General features: G+C 37.4%; 1 protein-coding gene across 1 annotated transcript in view; it reads left to right on the top strand.

Annotated features, from left to right (window-relative positions):
- XRN2 (5'-3' exoribonuclease 2) overlaps positions 1 to 21,880 on the top strand; it is a 77,874-nt gene that overhangs the window by 35,921 nt on the left and 20,073 nt on the right. Inside the window, exons 16-26 of the mRNA XM_061210076.1 lie at positions 1,048 to 1,166; positions 4,348 to 4,483; positions 5,733 to 5,840; positions 5,937 to 6,026; positions 6,676 to 6,748; positions 10,479 to 10,562; positions 11,403 to 11,500; positions 12,157 to 12,236; positions 13,486 to 13,542; positions 21,448 to 21,516; positions 21,610 to 21,741. Of these exons, the coding sequence (XP_061066059.1) occupies positions 1,048 to 1,166; positions 4,348 to 4,483; positions 5,733 to 5,840; positions 5,937 to 6,026; positions 6,676 to 6,748; positions 10,479 to 10,562; positions 11,403 to 11,500; positions 12,157 to 12,236; positions 13,486 to 13,542; positions 21,448 to 21,516; positions 21,610 to 21,741 (1,046 nt within the window). The remainder of the gene's footprint in view (positions 1 to 1,047; positions 1,167 to 4,347; positions 4,484 to 5,732; positions 5,841 to 5,936; positions 6,027 to 6,675; positions 6,749 to 10,478; positions 10,563 to 11,402; positions 11,501 to 12,156; positions 12,237 to 13,485; positions 13,543 to 21,447; positions 21,517 to 21,609; positions 21,742 to 21,880) is intronic.

Raw genomic sequence — 21,880 nt, 5'->3', positions numbered from 1 at the left:
TGTGAGGGGTTTTGGACAGTATTGGCCATACAGTATCATGGGTAAAATTGATACTATACATTTTTAAAAGGAAAGTGTTATAAGCTCTATGTGAAATATAATTTTGCTTTGTTGTAACACACTTTCTTAGCCTGTGGTATGAACTACCTTTATGCTAATTATAGTATCAACAAAATAGCCTCCTGAGCTCTCAATTTAAAAAATTCAGTTTACTCAAAATATCTAATATATTGTGAATAATAGAACAAAACCTCTACTATGAAAACCTTTTTTGCCACTTACGTTTTTGGTCATTTAACATAAAACTAAAGTTGCAGAAGACTTTAATTTTTTAGTTAAAATTAAAATACTGTAGGGTGTGCCTATCTTCATTGAGTTAAGTACAAAGGGAAGAGATAATACTGAATTTAAAGTGGTATCCAAGTCTTTGAAATACTAATAAGATGTGCATTTTTCTAAGATGACCAATAGATTTTTATTTGTACATTGAATTTTAAAATAGTGTGTGTAAAATAATTTACAGTCATCTGGCAGAGTCTTATTACTAAACTATTGCTTTCCAGAGTGGTTATACTAGGTTGAACACATACCATTTAACTTCATTTTCACCAGCTTGATTATTTTATGTATTATTAATTTATATATTTATCTTTTTCCCCCTTTACCGTTTTGCTGTTTGATTGGTGGAAAGTGATCGTGAATTCATAAGATCAGCGAATCACCAAAGAAAAGAAATATTTAAGTATTAATTTTTAAAATTTATAAAATTAAATTTTTCTTTTTTCTTCTGAAGCAGTTTTTACCCTAAGAATGTTCAGATTCTTTTGAGTTTAAGCATAGGAAGCTTGGTACCATATTACTCTTTTTTGGGGAAGTGCAGTAGTCCAAGATCAGTCTTTGTGCTTTCTAAATACGTTTACCAATATCTATTTAACAGCCTTAAAAAATGTATTACCGTGAAGCATGGTGGTAGTAGCAGTTGGATGTAACTTCTTATGTGAAATGAATAATTAAGTCCTTCCTCTCTAATGTCATAATTGTCTGCAGAGTCCTTCAGTGTCTCCTAATGCGAGTTTCACTTCTGATGGCTCCCCATCTCCGAGAGGAGGAATTAAGCGAAAAGCGGAAGACAGTGACAGTGAACCTGAGCCAGAGGATAACGTCAGGTGAAGCCATTTTTTGGTAGCACTTTGTTAGCAAATTGCTGAAATAGAGGCGGTCTAATTAATGCTATTAGCTCAGAGCAGCAGCGCCTTCAGATGCTTGCCTGTGATCTTTTTATCCACCAGTAATTAATGTGGAGGGTTAGAATAGTCAGTAAATTCCAGTGAGATGTGTAAGCTATAGCTGTTAAACCTAAGTATCTGGATTAGTATGCAAGTTTTCGTCCTCCAAGCCACTTTTCCCTCTGAAAGCAGGCGCTAGATGGGCTAAGCATGAGGTGTTTAGCTCTATGTGATCTGAAGGTCACTGTGTGGAGATTACATTTTCAAGCTGCTTAACCCAGAAAGTTCAGTTACACTTGGATACTTGATATAGTTTGCTTTAATCTTCTTAGTTGAAAAGTTTCTTCCTCAAGATGAAATATGTAGAACTTATTTGGTTAAGAAATAAATATGTATATTTTTCAAAACCACAGAGTTGTATATGCATAGTTATATTTCATGACAGAGAAGTTTCCCTGTAGCTGTATACTTATCATTTATTTTATTTTTTTAAAATAAATAAATTTATTTATTTATTTATTTTTGGCTGCGTTGGGTCTTCGTTGCTGCACGCGGGCTTTCTCTAGTTGCGGTGAGCGGGGGCTACTCTTCGTTGCGGTGTGCAGGCTTCTCATTGCGGTGGCTTCTCTTTGTTGCAGAGCACGGACTCTAGGCCCGTGGGCTTCAGTAGTTGTGGCACACGGGCTTCAGTAGTTGTGGCTCACGGGCTCTAGAGCTCAGGCTCAGTAGTTGTGGCGCACGGGCTTAGTTGCTCCACGGCATGTGGGATCATCCCGGACCAGGGCTCGAACCCGAGTCCCCTGCATTGGCAGGCGGATTCTTAACCACTGTGCCACCAGGGAAGTCCCATACTTAACATTTATAATGGGAAACTTTGATTCTTTAATTTGTCCAGAAGTTGGAGATCATCATATAATAAGATTAACAGCCTCTCCTGTGATTAAATCTAGGTTTGAATCCTGGGCTCCAAGTGCAAAAGGCCAACAACCTTAATAAATGTAACTCATTAAGAATTTAGCAAAAATGATGTAGTTCAAAGTTAAGCAAACAATGGTGGTCCATATCTCGTGCTTCTTATATAGGATGTGGATGGTGTGTTTATATTTATAATTAGAAATGTTCTTTGATGTTAGATTCTAATATCTGTGATGACTGGTCATCGAACATTTACCTGACCTGAGTTTTTATCCTATGCTTCTATAACAATGGATTTCCTCTTAGAGTGTCTTTTGTTTTACTATGAGGTCATCATGATCAATACTAGCTTAATAGTAAACTTGATTTATTTAGTACTTTATTATTTAATTCAGGTGCTGGGGATAATCAAGGTAGAAATGCTTGTCAAGAAATGCTTGGCATTCTTAGCATTTATTTTGTTCATATTTTCTGTAAAATGGTGATAATCCACATTATGGATAGAGGATAGTTCTCCTGATTGATGTTCTGTGAATCCTTTGTGTATGCGGGAAATTAAAATTGGTAATGTGTGCGGGTTTCCCCCGAAAGTGGAGGGGGCCTATGAAACCTTTCAGAGCCAAAATGGCGTAAAGAGGCAGTTACCGTAGGTCACATCTTGCTGCACAAAATAAATGGAGATAAAGCCCAGATGCTCACAGACACGGCTCACAGCTCTGGCGGCAGATGCTAAGGCGCTGGGTGTGATTCCTGGGGAAGGGGCTGGCGGGGCCACTCTTGCTCCTGGGGTGCACGCTGAAAACAAACGTGCTAAACGAGATTCCCACTTTCTGCCTTTTTTTTTTTTTTAAGCGAAATCTCTGCATTTCTTTCGATTAGAGAAAACAGGTATTAATGGGGGTCTTTTGTAAAAGCAAAGTGGTGTAAAGTGAACTTTTGAAAAGCAGGACATACCTGTATTCTGAAACATGACTGCAGTTAATTTGTAAGATCTGGCACATGGTAGGAAATGGCCTTACTGTAGAATCATCTTGATGTTCTTGATCTGTCCTGATTAAAAAAAAATTTTTTTGGCTTCTTTGTGTTCCTTCAAGAAAATGTTTTAATCTCTCGGAGAATGAGAAATGAGTACTTTGTGGTTCTTCACGTTGTATTTTCAGTGATTAATGATAACTTAGTGAATTAACTGACCTGCTTCTAAGTTTTACCAGAACATACATACATACGTGTGTACATGTGCATGCGTGTCCTTCCCTTCAACTCTTAGCTCAAAGAGGCCCAAGCATAGGGAGAGTAGGTTAGGTATACACATAATTTCTGCCTGGTTTCTAGATTATTCTTTTATAAATCACTTTTTACCTTTAAAAGAATTACCCATGCAAATCTTTTTTTTTTTAAGGCGTTTAATTGACTTTCTCTGTACAGTTTAAATGTATTTTAACAAACTGAGGAACTTGAACTATATAAAAATATCTACAGCAAATTTTAAAGTGTAGTTTTAGGGACTTCCCTGGTGGCGCAGTGGTTAAGAATCCGCCTGCCAATGCAGGGGACATAGGTTCGATCCCTGGTTTGGGAAGATCCCACATGCCACGGAGCAGCTAAGCCTGTGCACCACAACTACTGAGCCTGCGCTTTAGAGCCCGTGAGCCACAACTACTGAGCCCACGTGCCACAACTACTGAAGCCTGCGAGCTCTAGAGCCTGTGCTCCGCAACAAGAGAAGCCACTGCAATGAGAAGCTCACGCACTGCAACGAAGAGTAGCCCCCACTCGCCGCAACTAGAGAAAGCTTGCGCGCGGCACCGAAGACCCAATGCAGCCAAAAAGTTAATTTAAAAAAAGAAATGTAGTTTTAGCATTATTCCGCAATCAAAAAGCATGTAAAACAGTATGAAAATTTGAGCAAACAAGTATTCTGTATCTACTTTATTAGCATAAGTGATTATTCTTTTTTTAAATGTAGTTTTATAATGATCTTACTGGAATCAGTGTTTGAGTTTTTGATGTTTAACTATCTTTAAGTTGGTAATAAATCCTGTGAAAGTGGACTTTTTAGAAATAGTTAAATGAAACCGTGTTTGTTAGCATTACTGTTTAACTCATTTACATTTCACCTGGACATTAAATATAAATTGATTTGGTGATAAACAGGTAGACAGTTACCATATTAATTCAGCATACACTGGCTTTGCCTGGTTTGTAGGTTATGGGAAGCTGGTTGGAAACAGCGGTACTACAAGAACAAATTTGATGTTGACGCAGCTGATGAGAAATTCCGACGTAAAGTTGTGCAGTCTTACGTTGAAGGACTCTGCTGGGTTCTTCGATATTATTACCAGGTACAAAGAGAATATTTTCCTCTAAACCTCTAGTTAGTCATTTTAGGAACATAATTTCTATAATAATGTGTATTATTGAGCTGTATTCTGAGATTAAACCTAGACTTTTTTTTAAGCTTCCCATTTAGAAATTCATCACTTTGAATAATATTTGTTTCTAAAGCTCCTTAGGTGTTAATATATAAACAAAGCTATTTTTTTGTTGTGTCAAAAGATTTCAACACCAGGGAGTATGGTTGAGTATACTTTGTCTTTCAAATGACTAAAGTGTAGTGTTTTTTTAATTGGAATAAAAAATAACTGAGGAACTAATAGATAGTCACTAAATGACTGAACAAAGGACAAAGCCTGGAAAATACTAGTAAGAATTTGAAAGCAATTTGAATGATACCATTTCCTCCGTATAACGTAGTGATGTTACTTGAAGTGCTTTCTAATTGGAGTCATCTGTATCTGACTTAAAGCCTTTGATAATTGGGATGTCAGATTGATGAGAGGTTAGGTAGACATGGGAATTGTAACACAGACAGTTAATATCTGGTTTTGTGCTCGGAGAGTGAAGCAAGTTCAGTTTGGTGTGTGATCTGAAATTAGTAAGTAGAAAGTAATTTAATGTGCTGAGTATCAACTATAAAATATTTTAATTTCATGTTTTACTCCTAGCAAGATTTTAATTCACCAGGCACAGAGTCAAAACACATATCAGGAAGACTTCTTTTTTCTATGAGTATAACTTGTTTCCGTTTTGATGGGCTTACTTAAATATTTTTATAATAAAGAGAAAGTTTTCACTGAAAATATAGGGAATAGTAAGATGAAGCTTTTGCCTGTTTTACTCTCAATCACAGTGATGTCCCTTCCTCACCTGTAGGCTAAGTGTCAGCTGCAGCTGCTCTTCATTTTATTTGATGATGGCAGCTCTAGAGTTGAAAGAAATGCCACCAAACACATTATAAGGATAAAAATCTTCACCAAATTGTGTTTGTGAATATAAAGTTTGGTATTAACTACTGATTATTAAAGGTGTTTTGCAGTATTTTTTAAATCAAGGGGCCATTGATACGAAGTAAAAAGTTCAGATTTAATCAAAATAACTTAGGACTCATGGAAAAACTTAATGCATGGAATATATACTAGAAGTCGTGTTTTATAAATAGAATATATAGGTTAATAGTCTAATTTTTATTTGCTTTTTTCTGTGTATATCATTAACATAGATTTTTGGGTTTGCTGTTTTTAATGATTCCAGGGTTGTGCGTCCTGGAAGTGGTATTATCCATTCCATTATGCACCGTTCGCTTCAGACTTTGAAGGTATTGCAGATATGGCTTCTGATTTTGAGAAGGGTACCAAACCGGTAAGCTTAACTATTTAGAGCCGTAAAATTTATAGAATTTTGGCTTAGATAAAAATTGTGTGTTGTATGTTAAAGTTTTTTTTTTCTTTTTTACAGTTTAAACCACTGGAACAACTTATGGGGGTTTTTCCAGCTGCAAGTGGTAACTTTCTACCTCCATCATGGCGGAAGCTCATGAGTGATCCCGTGAGTCTTTTAGTATTTTGAGTGTGTTGGTAACTGGGTTTTTGTCGTACATTTTACCAACATTAGCCACAATTCGTTTTGCATCTCATAGTTAAGAGAGCGAAGTGCAGGAAAAACGTAAAAGTATTTGAGTTCCATATATTTTTCACCACTTTATTTTTTTTCTGCTTTCCTTGGCCATCAGGACCCAACTTAGTAAAAAAAAAATCATTTGTGTTTGGGAGAAATTCTTAGAACAGTTCTTTTATTCTCACCCTACCTGTAAGCCATTATTTTTGGTTGTTCCAGCCTTTGTGGTGGCTGCTAGAGCTAAGGCTGGCCCGCTTGAAATCCCCTCCCAGCTGGTTTTGTGGGCAAGGAGTGAGACCCAGCTGGGAGGTGGGGTTGTCAGTAAGCTCTTCACTCTACACTGGGTCCACAGCTGTCTGCTTTAAAATTCCTCTATAATGATGCCTTTTTTTTCATCTTTTAAAATATAATTGTTAATTTTGTTTCACTAGACCTGCAATTTAAAGAATACCATTTTTAAAAGGAAAGGACGCTCATTTTCTTATCAGGCATGATAACGTGAGCAAATGTTATATCAAATTCTTTGTAACAGAAATATGTGACTTCACTTTTTGAATCTTTACTTGTCTTCCTGGTATAGGATTCTAGTATAATTGACTTCTACCCGGAAGATTTTGCTGTTGATTTGAATGGGAAGAAGTATGCATGGCAAGGTAAAATTTAGACATTATTCCTTTTCGTTAAAATAATTTTCTCTTGGTAAAACTGTGCACAAACATGATTTATGGGATGAAAGAATTTCTATATTTTGCCATCCAAACTGGGATTAGCAATGATTGATATTCTAATAGTCACACTATGGTAAACAATAAATGGGTTGAAATACATTAATCATATTTTTTATCTCCTTTGTGATTAATTAATGGGACTTGGGACTTGCTCCTTTCAGTCACTGACGCCTTGTGAGGTTGCTGAGCAATGTAGAAACATGAGAGTGTCCATGTGGAGATTTACTTACACTCTGTGGAAACTTTTGAAAAATGTATTAGAAATTTAGTTTACATACTTAACATTAATCATACTTAAAGTTTATTTCTTATTTATCTATACATTATTTTCTCATTCCATTCTGTTCACAGACTTTGTAGAAAGAATGGCAATAAAAATTAGTACTAAAAGTAAGGTGATATTTCCCACTCAAAAAATGTGTGATGACAGTAAAACACAAGAAAGCCTCTCACACAGTAAGCCAATTGTTGTTTCACACCAAAGTCCCTTTCAGCAAATCATTTTAACTTCTTCTTCCACCATATATTTTTCTAGAATGATAAGCATGTTTGGTAATACCATGCTTTCATTCTTTTTCCCTGATTATTCTGTGGGGTACAGAGACCAGTAAAATAACTCAAAGAGAACTGTGGAGGAAAAGGGGAATAAATAATAATTTACCAATTGAAATAATTATTTTATGAGATTTTAGGGTTGACTTTTGATTTATATAGTAACAGGAATTTCATATTACTTTAACAGAATGATAGTGGGAAATGCAACCCGTTGATTGGGGCTGTGCAAGTGTTGTACTCTGTGGGCATATTATGTTATAGGTAAAAAGATTGGGGTCTTAGGTTGTTTTTGAAGATGCTTTGTAGAGGAGTAACATAGAGGGAGAGGAAGCATAGGAGAACAGGAAGTAGTAAAGTAAAAATAAGTAAAGTTATTTATGTAAGTGTTCATTAAATGAATAGGTAAATATATAAACATGCAGATGACTTGCTGACTATCATTGTAGTATAAATTGTCCAGAGGAAAAGTAAAGCAGTGCACATCAGTTAGTTTCTCCACACCCTTGCCAATATTTATTTTGTTTTTTGATAATAGCCATCTGGATGGGTGTGAAGTGGTATCTCACTGTGGTTTTGATTTTTCATTTCCCTAATGATTAATTATGTTGATCATTTCTTTTTTCATGTGCTTATTAGCTGTTTGTGTATCTTTTTTTGGAAAATTGTCTTTTCAGGTCCTTTGCCCATTTTTAAATTGGGTTTTTGTTGTTTTATTATAGGTGTACTTTATATATTATTAATTTTAATGAAGTCCAGTTTTTGTTGGACTATTTTGTTGTTGTTGCCTTTGCTTTTGGTGTCTAAGAAATCACTGCCAAATCCAGTGTCATGAAGCTTGCTCCCTATATTTTCTTCTAAGAGTTTTATAGTTCTGGCTCTTACATTTAGGATGTTCAGCCATTTTGAGTTAATTTTTGTATATGGTGTAATGTAAGGGTCCACCTTCATTCTTTTGCGTGTGGATATCCATTTTCCCACCACCGGTTGTTGGAGAGACTGCCCTTTCCCCACCGAGTGGTCTTGGCACCCTTGTTGAAAATCATTTGAGTGCGTATGAGGGTTTATTTCTGGGCTGTTTATTCCATTGGTCAGAATGTCTGTCTTATGCCAGCACCATACTGTTTTAATTACTGTAGCTTTGTAGTCAGTTTTGAAATCAGGAGATGTGAGTCCTCCAACTTTATTTTTCTTTTTCAAGATTGTTTTGGCTGTCTGGGGTCCCTTAAGATTCCAAAAGAATTTTAGCATGGGTTTAAACTCAGACCTTTAATATTTTTATATTTTATATAAATATTTTCATTTATTAGACTCTGTAGCAAGAACACACCTTTCTTGAGGTTAAATTTACTACTGTTAGGAGAGGTCGTTTTTTCTCCATACCTATCTTTAAATCTTATGGAAAGTAATGATAATACTTAGTTAAGTTCTTGCCTAAGTTGAGTGCATCTTAAAATGATAGATGATAAAATGTATCTGGGTATTTTTCCAACATTTATTGACCATGTGTACTTACAATTATTATATATAATAATATAGCATAGATATTTTGAATGCTATGTATTTTATATATGAACAGAGAATTTAAGTAATTTGATCAGAGTCACACAGTGTCAGAACTAAGATCTGAACCCAGAGAGTCTGACCACTGTGTTTAACTAAATATTACCACCATTTGGGCTGCCTCTGGGCTGTTGAGAGGTTTAAATGAACCAAAGCATGTAACATAGAAATAGGTGCTCAGAAGAAAGTAGCTGCTGCTGCTGTCATTTTTACTATCAGCTCATTCTCAAGCACTACCACCGTCACACCTGGGTGTAAGGCGTTCTTCCTCCCTTGGCCAGTAGGGCTCGTTTGTTACTTGTTAACCATATTGCTGTCATTAGCACTGCAAGTTGCTTACTGTTTGGAGTTAGCTTCTGGAGTTGATATTGTAGGAGAGTCTTTCTGATAATTTGTTTAGATCCTAGATCTAGTAGGTAGAAAACGAAAGCTAGATAATGTTGTAGTTTTTCATGTTATAACTTTTGTTAAGTGAATGACTAATTACCACTTGAACAACTTTCTAGTTTTTTTCCATCTAAGTGTTTACCAGCTTTTTAGGCCCCATAAAATTCACACTAGAAGTTAGTATTCTCCTTAACTAGGTATTCTCCTTACTTGTAGTACAATTGAAGACGTTTCCTAACTTTGAAAATATGGTAGCTAAATAATTAATGACAACTTTGGAAACCTTTCATTTCTCATCATTTTAAAGGGAAAAAATCACGAATACAGCAGTTTTGAGTGGTAATAGTTTCAAAATTATTTAGCTTTATTTAACATTTCTCTTTGCTATTTATCTTAAAATTTTTATTTAGCCAAAATACTATTTTTACTGTATACAGCAGCACTTATTATGCTTCAATAACTTCGTATATTTTTCTAGTAATAGATATTGTATTACTGGTGTGTTTCTTTGAAGATTATGCACATGGGTCCAGATAAAGCAATGATCTCAATTCTAGCACACTCCAGGGAACAATTTTCAGCCTGAAAATAATCATCTATTCTATCCGCCCCTGAAGTTAATTTAAGCAAACAAGTGTTTAAAAGTTTTGTGTGTATAAGTTAATTATAAGGTCTTAAAATGTAACAGAATGTTATGCAGTTTAGAGCTGCAAGAGTCATTTCAAGTATTCTAGTTAAACAGAACTTCTGAGTATTTTTTTTGAATGATCTCTGTACAAAAGAAGAAACCAAGGTCCTAAAAAGATGAAAGGATAAACCCAAGCCTTTGGGAGATTGACTGGTTTGCCCGAGGGCATCTAGTAAGGAGGGCGAGAACAGAGAGAGGCTGGTGTCTAGGTGGCCACTTGTTCATTTAATTTAAAAATTTTATTATCACAGAGTTAAGATCAAACATGGTTTTCCATATGAGCCATTTTAAGGGTGGGAAATTTGGAATTTTTTCTTCTACAGTTGAATTTTGGCTAAAGATTAGAGGTCAGTTCCCGAATGTTTTTATATTAGCAGGGATATTCTACTAGAAATGTTCATTTGGACCAGTTGGAATTTAGGTGACCCTAATAGCTGGGTGGTTGGTGTGTGTTTATGTTCCCAGGTGTGGCTCTGTTGCCGTTCGTGGATGAGCGAAGACTGCGAGCTGCCCTGGAAGAGGTGTACCCGGACCTCACCCCTGAAGAGAGTAAGGCTAGCGCCCCACTCAGGCAGCAGTGAGTCTGTGGGACACAGACTTCACGTTTCCTTATAAAATTAGACCATTTTTTTTCATTTGTGAATTTTTCACAAAGGGGGCATAAATCATTGATTTTACTTCTTTGTAACAAAAGTTAAATTTGTTTCTTAAAATTTATTATCTGTAAATTGAATAGTAATTAAATGAAACTTTTAAGTTATAAGTGTTAGATTTCCTCCATCTCCCTTCTTCCCTTCCTCCTCCCCTGCCCCCCAAATAACAATAACTTTGCTTGAAGGTTAAGTTGAGTCAAAAGCATTTGCTCTCAGAGTGTTAACTTGAAATGTTATTTTTCACAAAAAGTGGGATTTTGTCATTAATACTGACAGTTAAAATATTGGGAAATTGCAAGGCTGGGCTCAATTGGAAAATTTATTTAATACCAGTGTAACAAACCTATAGAAATAGTATCTCCATCAACCATCCTTAGTATAATTTTTGTTCTCAGATGATACAATTTGTGTTTCCTCAGGGAATGTTTATTTCTTATAATGAGAAATTGAGTTCTGTATAAATAAGAAAACTCTGACCCTTATCTTGCAATCCCATAATAATTCAGGTATATTTTAGTAATTTTTTTTGATAGTCATTGATTTTTGAAACCTTATCGTCAAAGTTTTTTTTCCTTCTGCAGAGACATATCACCTGTTTAGACCTATTATTGTTAAATTATTTTTCACAAACTTTAAGTTTTTAAAATTTAGATGCATCTTTTAATTTTGTTGTCATAAAAATTGCTCTTGCAGGTATAATTGTTTGATCTTTATTCTTTTCCTACTTTCCCCCCAGATAGAAGAAACAGTCTTGGAGGCGATGTCTTATTTGTGGGGAAACATCACCCACTGCACGACTTCCTTTTAGAGCTGTACAAGACAGGTTCCACAGAGGTACGGTCTCCCTTCCATCATGAAGTGTTTTTAAACAGTATATTTATTTGGTTAATTAATCAGGAATACCTAGTTAATTAATCAGGAATATCTTTTTTAAATTTGATAAAATATAAACATGATTTACCATTTTAAGCATTTTTAAGTGTATAATTCTGTGGCATTAAGACCATCTACAAAGTTGTGCAACTACCACCAACTGTCTGTTTCCAGAACTTCTTCATCTTCCCAGTCAGAAACTCTGTACCCATTAAACAACATTAAACACTGCCTCTCCATCGTCCCCTCCTCCCAGCCTCTGGTAACCTCTCTTCTTCTTTCTGACTCTATGAATTTGCCTAATCTTGATACCTCACATAAGTCGCATCATATAGTAGTATTTATCCTCTTGTGTCTGGCTGACTTCGCTTAGCATAATTTTTCAAGGTTCAGCCATCTTGTGTCAGAATTTCCTTCCTTTTATGGTTGAATAATATTCCATTGTGTGTATACACTACATTTTGTTTATCCACTCATCTGTTGATGGGAACTTCAGTGGTTTCCACCTTTTAGCTGTTAAGAATGTTACTCCTGTGAACGTTGACGAACAAGCATATGTTTTAGTCCCTGCTTTCCATTCTTTCGGGTGTATAAATCAGGGCTGTGTTTTTCCACAGTCAATGGATGTACCACCTGAACTATGTCATGGGATTCAAGGAAAGTTTTCTTTGGATGAAGAAGCCATTCTTCCAGATCAGTAAGCATTCATTGTATATAATTGAAGTGATTGGGAGGATGTATAGTTAGCATTTTTACTTTGTTGCCTAAATGTTTCATTTTCTAGTAATAATGAGAAAGTAGTGAGAAAACAAAACAACAACAGAATACCCCTGGACTAAAAAAAGACTTGGGGTCAAAGCCCAGCTCTTGGGGCAATCCGCAAGGTCAAAACTATTTTCATAATAATACTAAGGTGTTATGATGCTGTTTGCCTTTCTCACTCTTTTCCTCCCTTGAGTGTATGGTGGAGTTTTCCAGAGGCTAAATGTAGTGTGATATCTCAAGAGATTGAATCAGAAGCGGATAACAGAATCCAGCTATTAAGATAGATACTAAGCCATGTATTAAAGAAAGTCAAAACATAACATTCTTCTCATTTGTTTTTTGTTTTGCTTTGTAAAATATAGTGGTTTTTTCATAAAAATGTTATATAAATTAATGGTAGGTTTATTACTAAATTGTCTTAGGTTTTCAATAATAGGTTTATTAGTATTATCTTTAAATTAGTGTTTAAAAAATTTCTTAGTTTTAATTTTTAATAGGTAAATATTGACAGATATAACCAACATGAACAGAAGTTCTTTGGGGTCCTCAATTGTTAAGAGTGTAAAGGGGCTCTGATATCAGAGTTTGAGAACTGCTGCTCAAGGGTGTATAGATACAGGAATAGAATTGCGGGTCATAAAATATGTGTATCTTCATCTTTTCTAGATAATATCAGGGGGTTTTCCAAAGTGATTACACTATTTTATAATCTGTGTCAGTTTGCGAGAGATCCTATTGCTCTGTGTTCTTGTAAACTCTTGGGATTGTCACGACCTTAATTTTTGTCAGTTTGGTGGATGCTTGTTGGGATCTTGTGGTTGACAGTTGTATTTCTCTGATTACTTATGAAATTGAATGCCGTATGGTATATCTCTTAACTATTTGGTTTTCCTCATTTATGAAACACCTGTTCTGTTTTTCTATTATCTGTTCCCTCACCTCCCCCTTTTTGTTTTGTAGGTATTCTTTACAAATTCTGATAAAAGCCCTTTGCCCATAATTGTTTTCTGTTAGTGAGATTACAAGCAAGGAAGGCAAGGCCCTTTTTTAAAGATATATACGATTATATTGTTTTGCTGGTTCATTTTAATGATTCCTCAGAAACATAGCAACATCTTGCTTCCACTTATCCAAAAGGTTACAATTCACAAATAGATGGTTCTTCTCTTGTTTCTTTTTAGAATAGTATGTTCTCCTGTTCCCATGTTAAGGGATCTGACACAGAACGCTGCGATCAGGTAAGTTTCCCCAAACTGCTGACATTTGCCCAGAATGCAGCTCTGAACTTGCAGATAAGTTTAAGAAGACTGATTCACCGGGAAATGGTAGCTGTTATTCCAGCAGCGCTTTGAGATTGGAGAGTCCCTGTGTTGCAGACCTCCGAGTAGAGCCTCTTGACTTTAAATTATGTATATTGTTAAGGTTACTGATTTAACAAGCTTGCTTCTCTGCTTTCTGGTTTCCCCTAACAACCTCTAATTCTTCCTGGATTAGAAAAGTGGGAGGTAGAAAGTAGGAGTTTCCAGGAGTAGTTTGCTGTGTATGTGCAAACAGACCTCTTCACCCCAGAGGCCCACACAGCTTCACCGTATTGTAAGACTATTGATTACATTTATAGTCGTGGCCCTGCAGAGTTTAAAAACAAAACTGTTACTATACTTTATTTTGGTTAAGATGAAATAGAATGAATTTGTGGAATTTTTTTATCAACAATTATAAACTTAAGGGGCTAATTTCTGCTATCTGGAAAACTTATACTTCGTTTCTTCAATGGTGACAGCATTTTCTACTGAGTATGTAAAATATAATATAGCTATTTAGATAAAAATCAACAAACTTACTACTCATTTATGTAACTGTTGTATGTAATTACTAATCTTGATGGCAGGGTTTATGTTGTTGTTTTCTTCAGTCTTTAGATGAGAGTAGGGCAAATATTCTAGTAATTCAAGGATTTTGTAAAAGCTGTTCCTGAATACTCCTTTCCCACACGCTATTATTTCTCTCATTCTCAGGGAATATTTTGGATTTTACTTAGATTTCTCATTGTGACATATAAGCATGTTTATTTTCCTGTCTTTCATGGATTTAGATAGCAACTGCCATTCTAGAAAGGCTTTTACTTAAAGAAAACCATTGTGAATTTGGAAAATCTTCCTAAATTAGTTGCCTTTATTTATCTCTACCCACAATTTTTGTTTATCTTTGCACATAATTTGTCCTGGCTCTTTGTCTGTGGGCTCTTTTGTTAAGGGTGGGATTCAGAACCGTAAGCCAAGCTGCTGTGCCCACCACAGACAGCCTGGCTGCAGCAGAGCCAGTGTGGACTCTGTGTAGTAACCCCTGGGGTCTTTGGCTCCCAGCCGAGCTTCAGGCCAGTTACTCCCACCTGTCCTCTCTGTTTGCTGTGCTCCTCAATTTCTCAGCATGTTCTCAAAGATCCTCCTTCACAGCCCTCTAGAAATAGTTAATTCTTCTTAGCTATCTAATTAGGATATAGAGACTTGCCCAAGGGAGGAGTTACAAACTTGACAGATCCTGGAGTTTTTGTTTGTATGATGATATGGTGGTGGTGATTTCTGAGCCTGAAATGGCCTTTGGTGTTGTTTGGTATCCACTATTTTCACAAGATTTATTAATTTATAAAAGAAATCTCAGATTCAGCTGTAAATTCAGGTATATGTTGAATATAACTTCATAATAAAATTGACTTAATTGAGTTGATTTCCTAGAGATTCGTGAAAGACCAAAGTGTTAACTCTTACCGTATGAGGTGATTTTCAGTGTTTTCTCTGAGGGGTCATGTTGAGGCTGAGATGCAGTTTACTGTAGTTTTGCGTGTGTTTGTTTCAGGGTTTCTTGTGTATCCTAGTGGGTTTTTTTGCTTTATAAACAAAAAATCTGAAAAGGTAGCCTCCAGAGTCAGCTGCCAGTTATTTCTGTCTGTTTTGACTCTTGATATTTTCCCCCTTCTCTGTTTGCGTGCATCTGGTATTGCATTCCATGTTTGAGAAGTTGTTTCCTCACATTGACTTTAGGTAGATTCTTCCCATCGTGTTAGGTCTTATCTGTAGTATTGAGAAAGTATATTTTAGAAGTTATTGAAGTGTCTTAAATTCATAGAAAGATTCTTAGAGAATACAATCAGCTGTTACCTAGGATTTTTTTTTTCCAGTTCTGATTCCATAAATCGTCCAACATAGTAGTGTAACCTTGAACAGAACTGAGCGATCTCCCTGAGTTTTCCTCGTTCTGCTCTTCCTCCACCATTGTAATTTGCTTAGCATAGTATTTTAGAATAATTCTTTGTCAAATTTAAATATATAAAACCTGTATATGATTTTTAAATTACAAAAAAGTTATCTTCCTGGTGTAGCAGCACAATTTTCTATCCGTCTGGGGGAGTAGATGCACGCACACCCCCTTGGTCTCACCTCGGACTCTGTGTCCACACTGGCTGCTTTGTTCTGCGCCCCTCACACGCCTCCTTGCCCATCTCTCCGTTCTGTCCCTCGACCCCCTGTTCCCCCAGATGCCCAGACTTAGGAGCTTTGGCTTCTCACTTTACACGACTCCATGTACCTACACCACTGCTCTGGAATATTTTTTTCTTCCCAATTATTTTTCATATCTGGCTTTTCCCAGTGAGCCTGTTTTGTACTCTCTCCTCCTGGATTACCGTGGTGCTCTCCCAGCTGATTTTTTTTTTACGCCACCTTCCTTCCCACTGAATCTGTTGTCTCATCTTTCTTAAACACTGCCACCCTTCGGCGATCTTTGGTTCCTGTCATAATTTGGTGGAGCCGTGCTCTGTGCCTGAGTCCCCACAGCTCCTCAGGGACGCCTCCTCCTTGCTCTCCAGGCTGGTCCCTTCCGTGTCCCACTCATCTCTGTGCCTTCTTCCCAGTGCTTGGAATGCTCTTCTCTTTGCCTACCCTTCATTGCTTTTCTTCTCTTCTCAGAGGTAATCTGGGTTTATGTAATCTTTAGAGATGTTTTCATTAGTGGCATTGTCAGATTTCTCTTTTTCTCTCATGGCACCTGGCATCCTTCTAAACCCATGTAAAAGCTTGGCTGTTCATAGTGTTGGAACCCGTGTTTGCCAGAGTCTTCTAAGAGCCCAGACTTTACTTCTTCAGAGGACTGCTTCTCAAACGTTCTGTGTTCACTTTTGGATGGATCAGGCAAGGGATAGAATGTTTTCTGTCTTCAAGGAGATTTTTTTTTTTTTTAAATGGGATTTATTTATTTATTTATGGCTGTGTTGGGTCTTCGTTTCTGTGTGAGGGCTTTCTCTAGTTGCGGCGAGTGGGAGCCACTCTTCATCGCAGTGCGCGGGCCTCTCACTGTCGCGGCCTCTCTTGTTGCGGAGCACAGGCTCCAGACGCGCAGGCTCAGTAGCTGTGGCTCACGGGCCCAGTTGCTCCGCGGCATGTGGGATCTTCCCAGACCAGGGCTCGAACCCATGTCCCCTGCATTAGTAGGCAGATTCCCAACCACTGCGCCACCAGGGAAGCCCCAAGGAGATGTTTTTAAAATGTGGATGTACGTGAAGATAGATTTGTAATGTAATGACCATTACTGCCATGTTTGTAAGACTCATGGTTGGCAAGCAGGTAACTTGAGATCCAAAACCTGAGGAAGTGGAGGACACGGAATCAGTAACAGACTTGATGGTTGGGAACACTTGGGAGGGTTTAACTTTCACTGCCTGTAATACTTCATAGGACACAACTGGTTAACCTCTTCTGATAGGATGTCAGAAAAGACATTGTTAAGTCCTATAAACTCTTTAAGTGCTTTAAAATGTCAAGTATATGGATCGTGAACAGTTTGCAGTGGTTTGCTGATTGAGCATTAATTATGGAATGTATCAGGGAAAGGTAAAAATGAAAAGATTTCTGGAGTTTTCTGCTTTCTTTGTGATGTGTGCTAGCACTCTCAATAGTAGTACTTAAATAGCATTTCTAAGGATAATTCTTAAAGTGAATGGAATTGGAAAAGGTGTTGTGCATTCTGTTTTTTTTCTATTGAGACTTTGCTGCAATATTTTCTTCTTACATCTAGCGTCTAAAGTGCTACTTGTGATAAAAATAAAAGCACTGTTCAGTTTCCTTACTTTACAACTATGCTTAGGTTTAAAATTTTTAATTTATATTGTCCTTAGTGTGTTTATGAAGACAATTAAATGATTAAAATAATAGGGAGGTTACCTACCAAGGAGGGGATCTACTCTACAAGCCCTCGTCGGAGCTGGTCTGGAGGGTAGAAGCTTATGCTGGCTGAGTCGGCACTGTTCCACCGCGAGGGAGTGGTTACGCTCCCTCCCCTGTTCACCAGTTAGATGAAACAACATGAATCTACGCACCGTTCTCTGACCTTAGCCGGGCAGCCTGTTGGGTCCAGAGGTTGTTCTGTTAACTCGTCTCCTCCTTGAGGGTGCTTCTGACTTTATCTCCATGTTACTGCTTTCCCTCCCCAGTAAACTCTCCACAATTAATGCTTCTTGTTTCTAATGGTGGGAATTTCTCAGAGTAATCTATATTTTTTTCCCCATTATTTTTATCTATATATTTTAGTATAATGGAATTATTTCCATTATTTTTAATGCTCTACCTATAAAAATTTGAATTACGTTAACCTGAAAAAAAAACAAAGGCACTTTGAAAGTTTGGATCCAAATAAAAAGTTACCCTTTGGACCTTTGCCTAATGCGTTCCTGCCTAAGTCTGTTTTACTTTTAGGAAGTTTTAAGTTGTGGCTGATGTTATCACATTGGAAAAAAGTACAGTAGAGTTGTGCTTTAGCTTCTGTTGTTACTTTAATTTCTAGAAACATAATAGTTCTTAGTATATATTTTGGGGAACAAATTAAAATACAAAAAAATCTCACAACCAGTAAAAGCTTAACTCTTTCTAGGAGAGAATAAGTCTTCAAATTTTTCTCAAAGATCCAAGGGGAAAGAACGCTTTAGTCTTTCAGATTATAAGTAGTGTCCCTTGTCCCTTCAGTGGGGGACCTCCAAACTTATTTTTAAATACTCCTTTTCTGTCTCCCAATGGCTTGAACCATATTAAGTATAAGATCACTCTGTTGAGTGCAGTTCTGAGGGGAAGTGGGAGAGATCTTGGAGATTGTTTTCTTATTAGCTTGGAAATTTTTTCCCTTTCAGAGCATGAACATGAATAATGGAATTTTTAAAACAGTTTTATTGAGGAATAATTGACATATAATAAACTGCACATATTTGACGAATAAATGGATTTGTTTTCTCAAACATTAGCTCCAGCTCTCTTATTAAACCTCTTGTAACCGTTGTCTTTTGAGAGAGATTATCACTATGACCTGGGATTCTCTCTTCTCCCTGGGAGCTTGTTACTTGGCTGTTTCTTTCACTTCTTAGTTTCAGCTCTTTCTGTGGGCGCCTTGCAGGTGTTCCCCTAGAGCCCTCACCTAAGCATGATCTTCCTTCCAGCTCCAGCCCTGCCATTTCTTTAGCTCGCCCAGCATTCCCTAGGCTGCGACTGTGAGCTCCTTTTGGTTCTCGCCCCATCTTTCTAATGCAGTGTGGCCGGATGGTTCTTCTTCCTGAATTGCATCTTGGATTGCTTTTACTCTCTGACAGCTTGAAGTGGCCTTACGTTGTGGTCAGAACAAGCCCTTCATTCCAGTTCAACCAGGCCGTCTTACTGCCCACTTCTGTTCACATACTTTTTCATTCCAGTCCAGCCCTTCTCAACTGGGGTCCCACCTGAGAATTAAGTCTTGAGAACTTAAAGCATTTGCTGCATGTAATGAACCAGTTTGTATCCTGTGCCTTTAGAATGGCACTGGTTATTTATCTTCCTTGGGGGAACTGAGAATGTATGTAGTCACTCAAATCATTTTTTGTAGGGCTTGTTACTTCTCTCCCAGATCCCCATTGAGAAGGCTGCTCCAATTAAACGGAGCTACCCCTTTCCATGTCTGTTCCATCCTGCAGCCAGCCCTGTCCCACCTTCAACCATAGCCTGTTGGGTGCTGTTTTCCTTGGTCCCAGGTGAAAGGCCCGCCTCCCCCATACATACATGCATTTAGCCCACACTCACAAGGGCGTGTGTGTGGAAGGCATGTGCACTCACATGCTTTGATTCAGCGTCTTTCCTGTGCCTGTTGTTGCCTTTTCCACTTTCTTCCTTATTAAACTGTTATTAAACCTTTTCTATCTATTTCCCCTATAAGAAGGGGAGGCAGGCTCTGTGCTTGGTCAGTGTTTGTGCCCCTGCTCCCACCGTGAGACTGTGTATGCAGTGGGCACTCTGAAAATTTGTTTGGTAAACTGCCGAAAAGGCCTGCTGACACTAAGAGAACTGTTTTGAGATACTTTAGTTGCAAGTCTTGCTTTATCACCAGATCTCTCTCTCTCTCTCTCTCTTTTTTTTTTGGCCACGCCACGTGGCTTGTGAGATCTTAGTTCCCCAACCAGGGATCGAACCTGTGCCCCCTGCAGTAGAAGCTCGGAGTCCTAACCACTGGACCGCCAGTGAAGTCCCCAGTTTTCTCTCTTTACTGTGTATCTTCAAAGCCCTAACAGACCCAGATACCTACCTATCTCTTTCTCTCTCACCCTCTTAAACCTTTCATACTGCCTGAAGTGCCTGGCCCTGCCCTAAGCCATCTGGAATAGAGAACATCTGAGATAAAGACAGTTGCGGTGAAGAGTGAGTTTGTAAGAGGAACAGATTGAATAAATGAAGTGTTCAGCTGTTCTTGAGCTTATAGCATCTTTATTATAAATGAAACTATTTTTGTGTACTTAAAATATACAGTTAAATCCTACTGCAACGAAAATTTCTCTATAACAGATGGGCCCTAATTATTTTAAGTGGCAGTATTTGAAGAGGAAAAAAAAGTTAGCTATCTAAAATGTCAACCAGTTCAATAAAACCTTTTTTCACTGATTGCAACTGTAATCTGTAATCTTTGGAGGATCTTTGGAGAATATAAAAAAGCACAAAGAAGGAAAGGAAATGGTTGAGTGTACAAATAACCTTTTGGTGAATGTGTGTCTAGTCTGTTGCATGTATACTTTTCCCATGTCATTAAGTATTTTGTTACTACATTTTAAAAAATATCAATTGAGGATACCGTTTTTAGAAAGAACCATAGTTTCTTTAACCAGTCCACTATTGTCCATACACTTAGGTTTTACAGTTTTTCAACGTTATGAATACTGATGTTATGAGCATCCCTAAGTATAAACCAGGCGCGTATCCAGAGTCCTAGAAGAGACATTGCTGTGTCAGAAGGAAGACTTGTGTGCTTTGGGAGGCGCGTGCACACACACACACACCCCCCACCAGAAAGGCAGTTTGGCCCAGCTTGTTAGTCTGAATGTACAGCCTTCGTGTAGTGTTCAAATGGTGACTGTTACATTATCACAAACACACATTAGTAGAGCAGGATACAGGCTTCCAACTGGGAGGTTTTGTGTTTTTTCCCCTATGGATTATTTGTGTTCTTTTTTTTTTTGATTTTGCAAATGTTTCTGTTGTTGTTTGCATCTTTCTTGTAACAAGAGCTGATCTTCTCTAAGATGCCAGAGGGAGGGTCTTTGCCATGGACTGAAAAAAATGAAAGGTGTTTTTTATTTTTTGTTGTTGCAAACCTCTTGGACCTGTCTCTGATATTATACTGGAATTTCTCAAGAGTTGGGTGGGCAATGTCTGTTATTTCTCTGTGATCACTCACAATTAGCTTGAACATGACTCTTGCACAGAAAGTTACACGAGGGCCATCCTGGAAATTAGTGGCAGTTTGGTGAGGAAGATGTTTAGCCATTTGGCAATTTGGCAAAATCCAGTGACTAAGATCATTTTTGGAGAACACTTTTGAATTTTAGTTATTCTGTTTAAGGGTCAAAAGTACCTAGTTCCCTGGTGGCCTAGTGGTTAGGATTCCAGGCTTCCACTGCCAGGGCCCAGGTTCAATCCCTGGTGGGGGAACTGAGATCCTGCAAGCCACGCAGCGCGGCCAAAAAAAAAAAAAACCTTAAAAAAAATTAAATAAATAAAATAAAGGTGAAAAGTACCAGAGTTTACATGATAGTAGTTAAGCGAGGCTAATCCAGTGTAATCATTAAATTATGTATTGTTCTCTTCTAGTATTAATTTTAAAGACCCACAGTTTGCTGAAGATTACATTTTTAAAGCCGTAATGCTTCCGGGAGCAAGGTAAACAATAATGCATTTATAAAACTCTCTAGGTTTATTTTGTATAAACGAAGTTCATCCCTATAACTAAATTTTGTATTTTCAAATGGTTAGAAAACCTGCACCGGTACTGAAACCTGGCGACTGGGAGAAATCCAGCAACGGGCGGCAGTGGAAGCCCCAGCTCAGCTTTAACCGGGACCGGCGGCCCGTCCACCTGGATCCAGCGGCCTTCAGGGCTTTGGGGTAAGTGGTAGGTTTTTCTGTGTGTGTATTTTGCTTTTTCTGGGTCTTCCACAAAACATTAAGTCAGCATTTATGCCACAAATATTTAAGACCATTAAATACAACTATTCTGCAGATATTTTAATGACTTTGATACTTT

The sequence above is a fragment of the Eubalaena glacialis genome, chromosome 13 (assembly GCF_028564815.1).
Source record: "Eubalaena glacialis isolate mEubGla1 chromosome 13, mEubGla1.1.hap2.+ XY, whole genome shotgun sequence".
NCBI classification, from domain to species: Eukaryota; Metazoa; Chordata; class Mammalia; order Artiodactyla; family Balaenidae; genus Eubalaena; species Eubalaena glacialis.
Note: the sequence above shows the minus strand (reverse complement) of the source record. Positions and strands in the feature narration are given on the sequence as shown.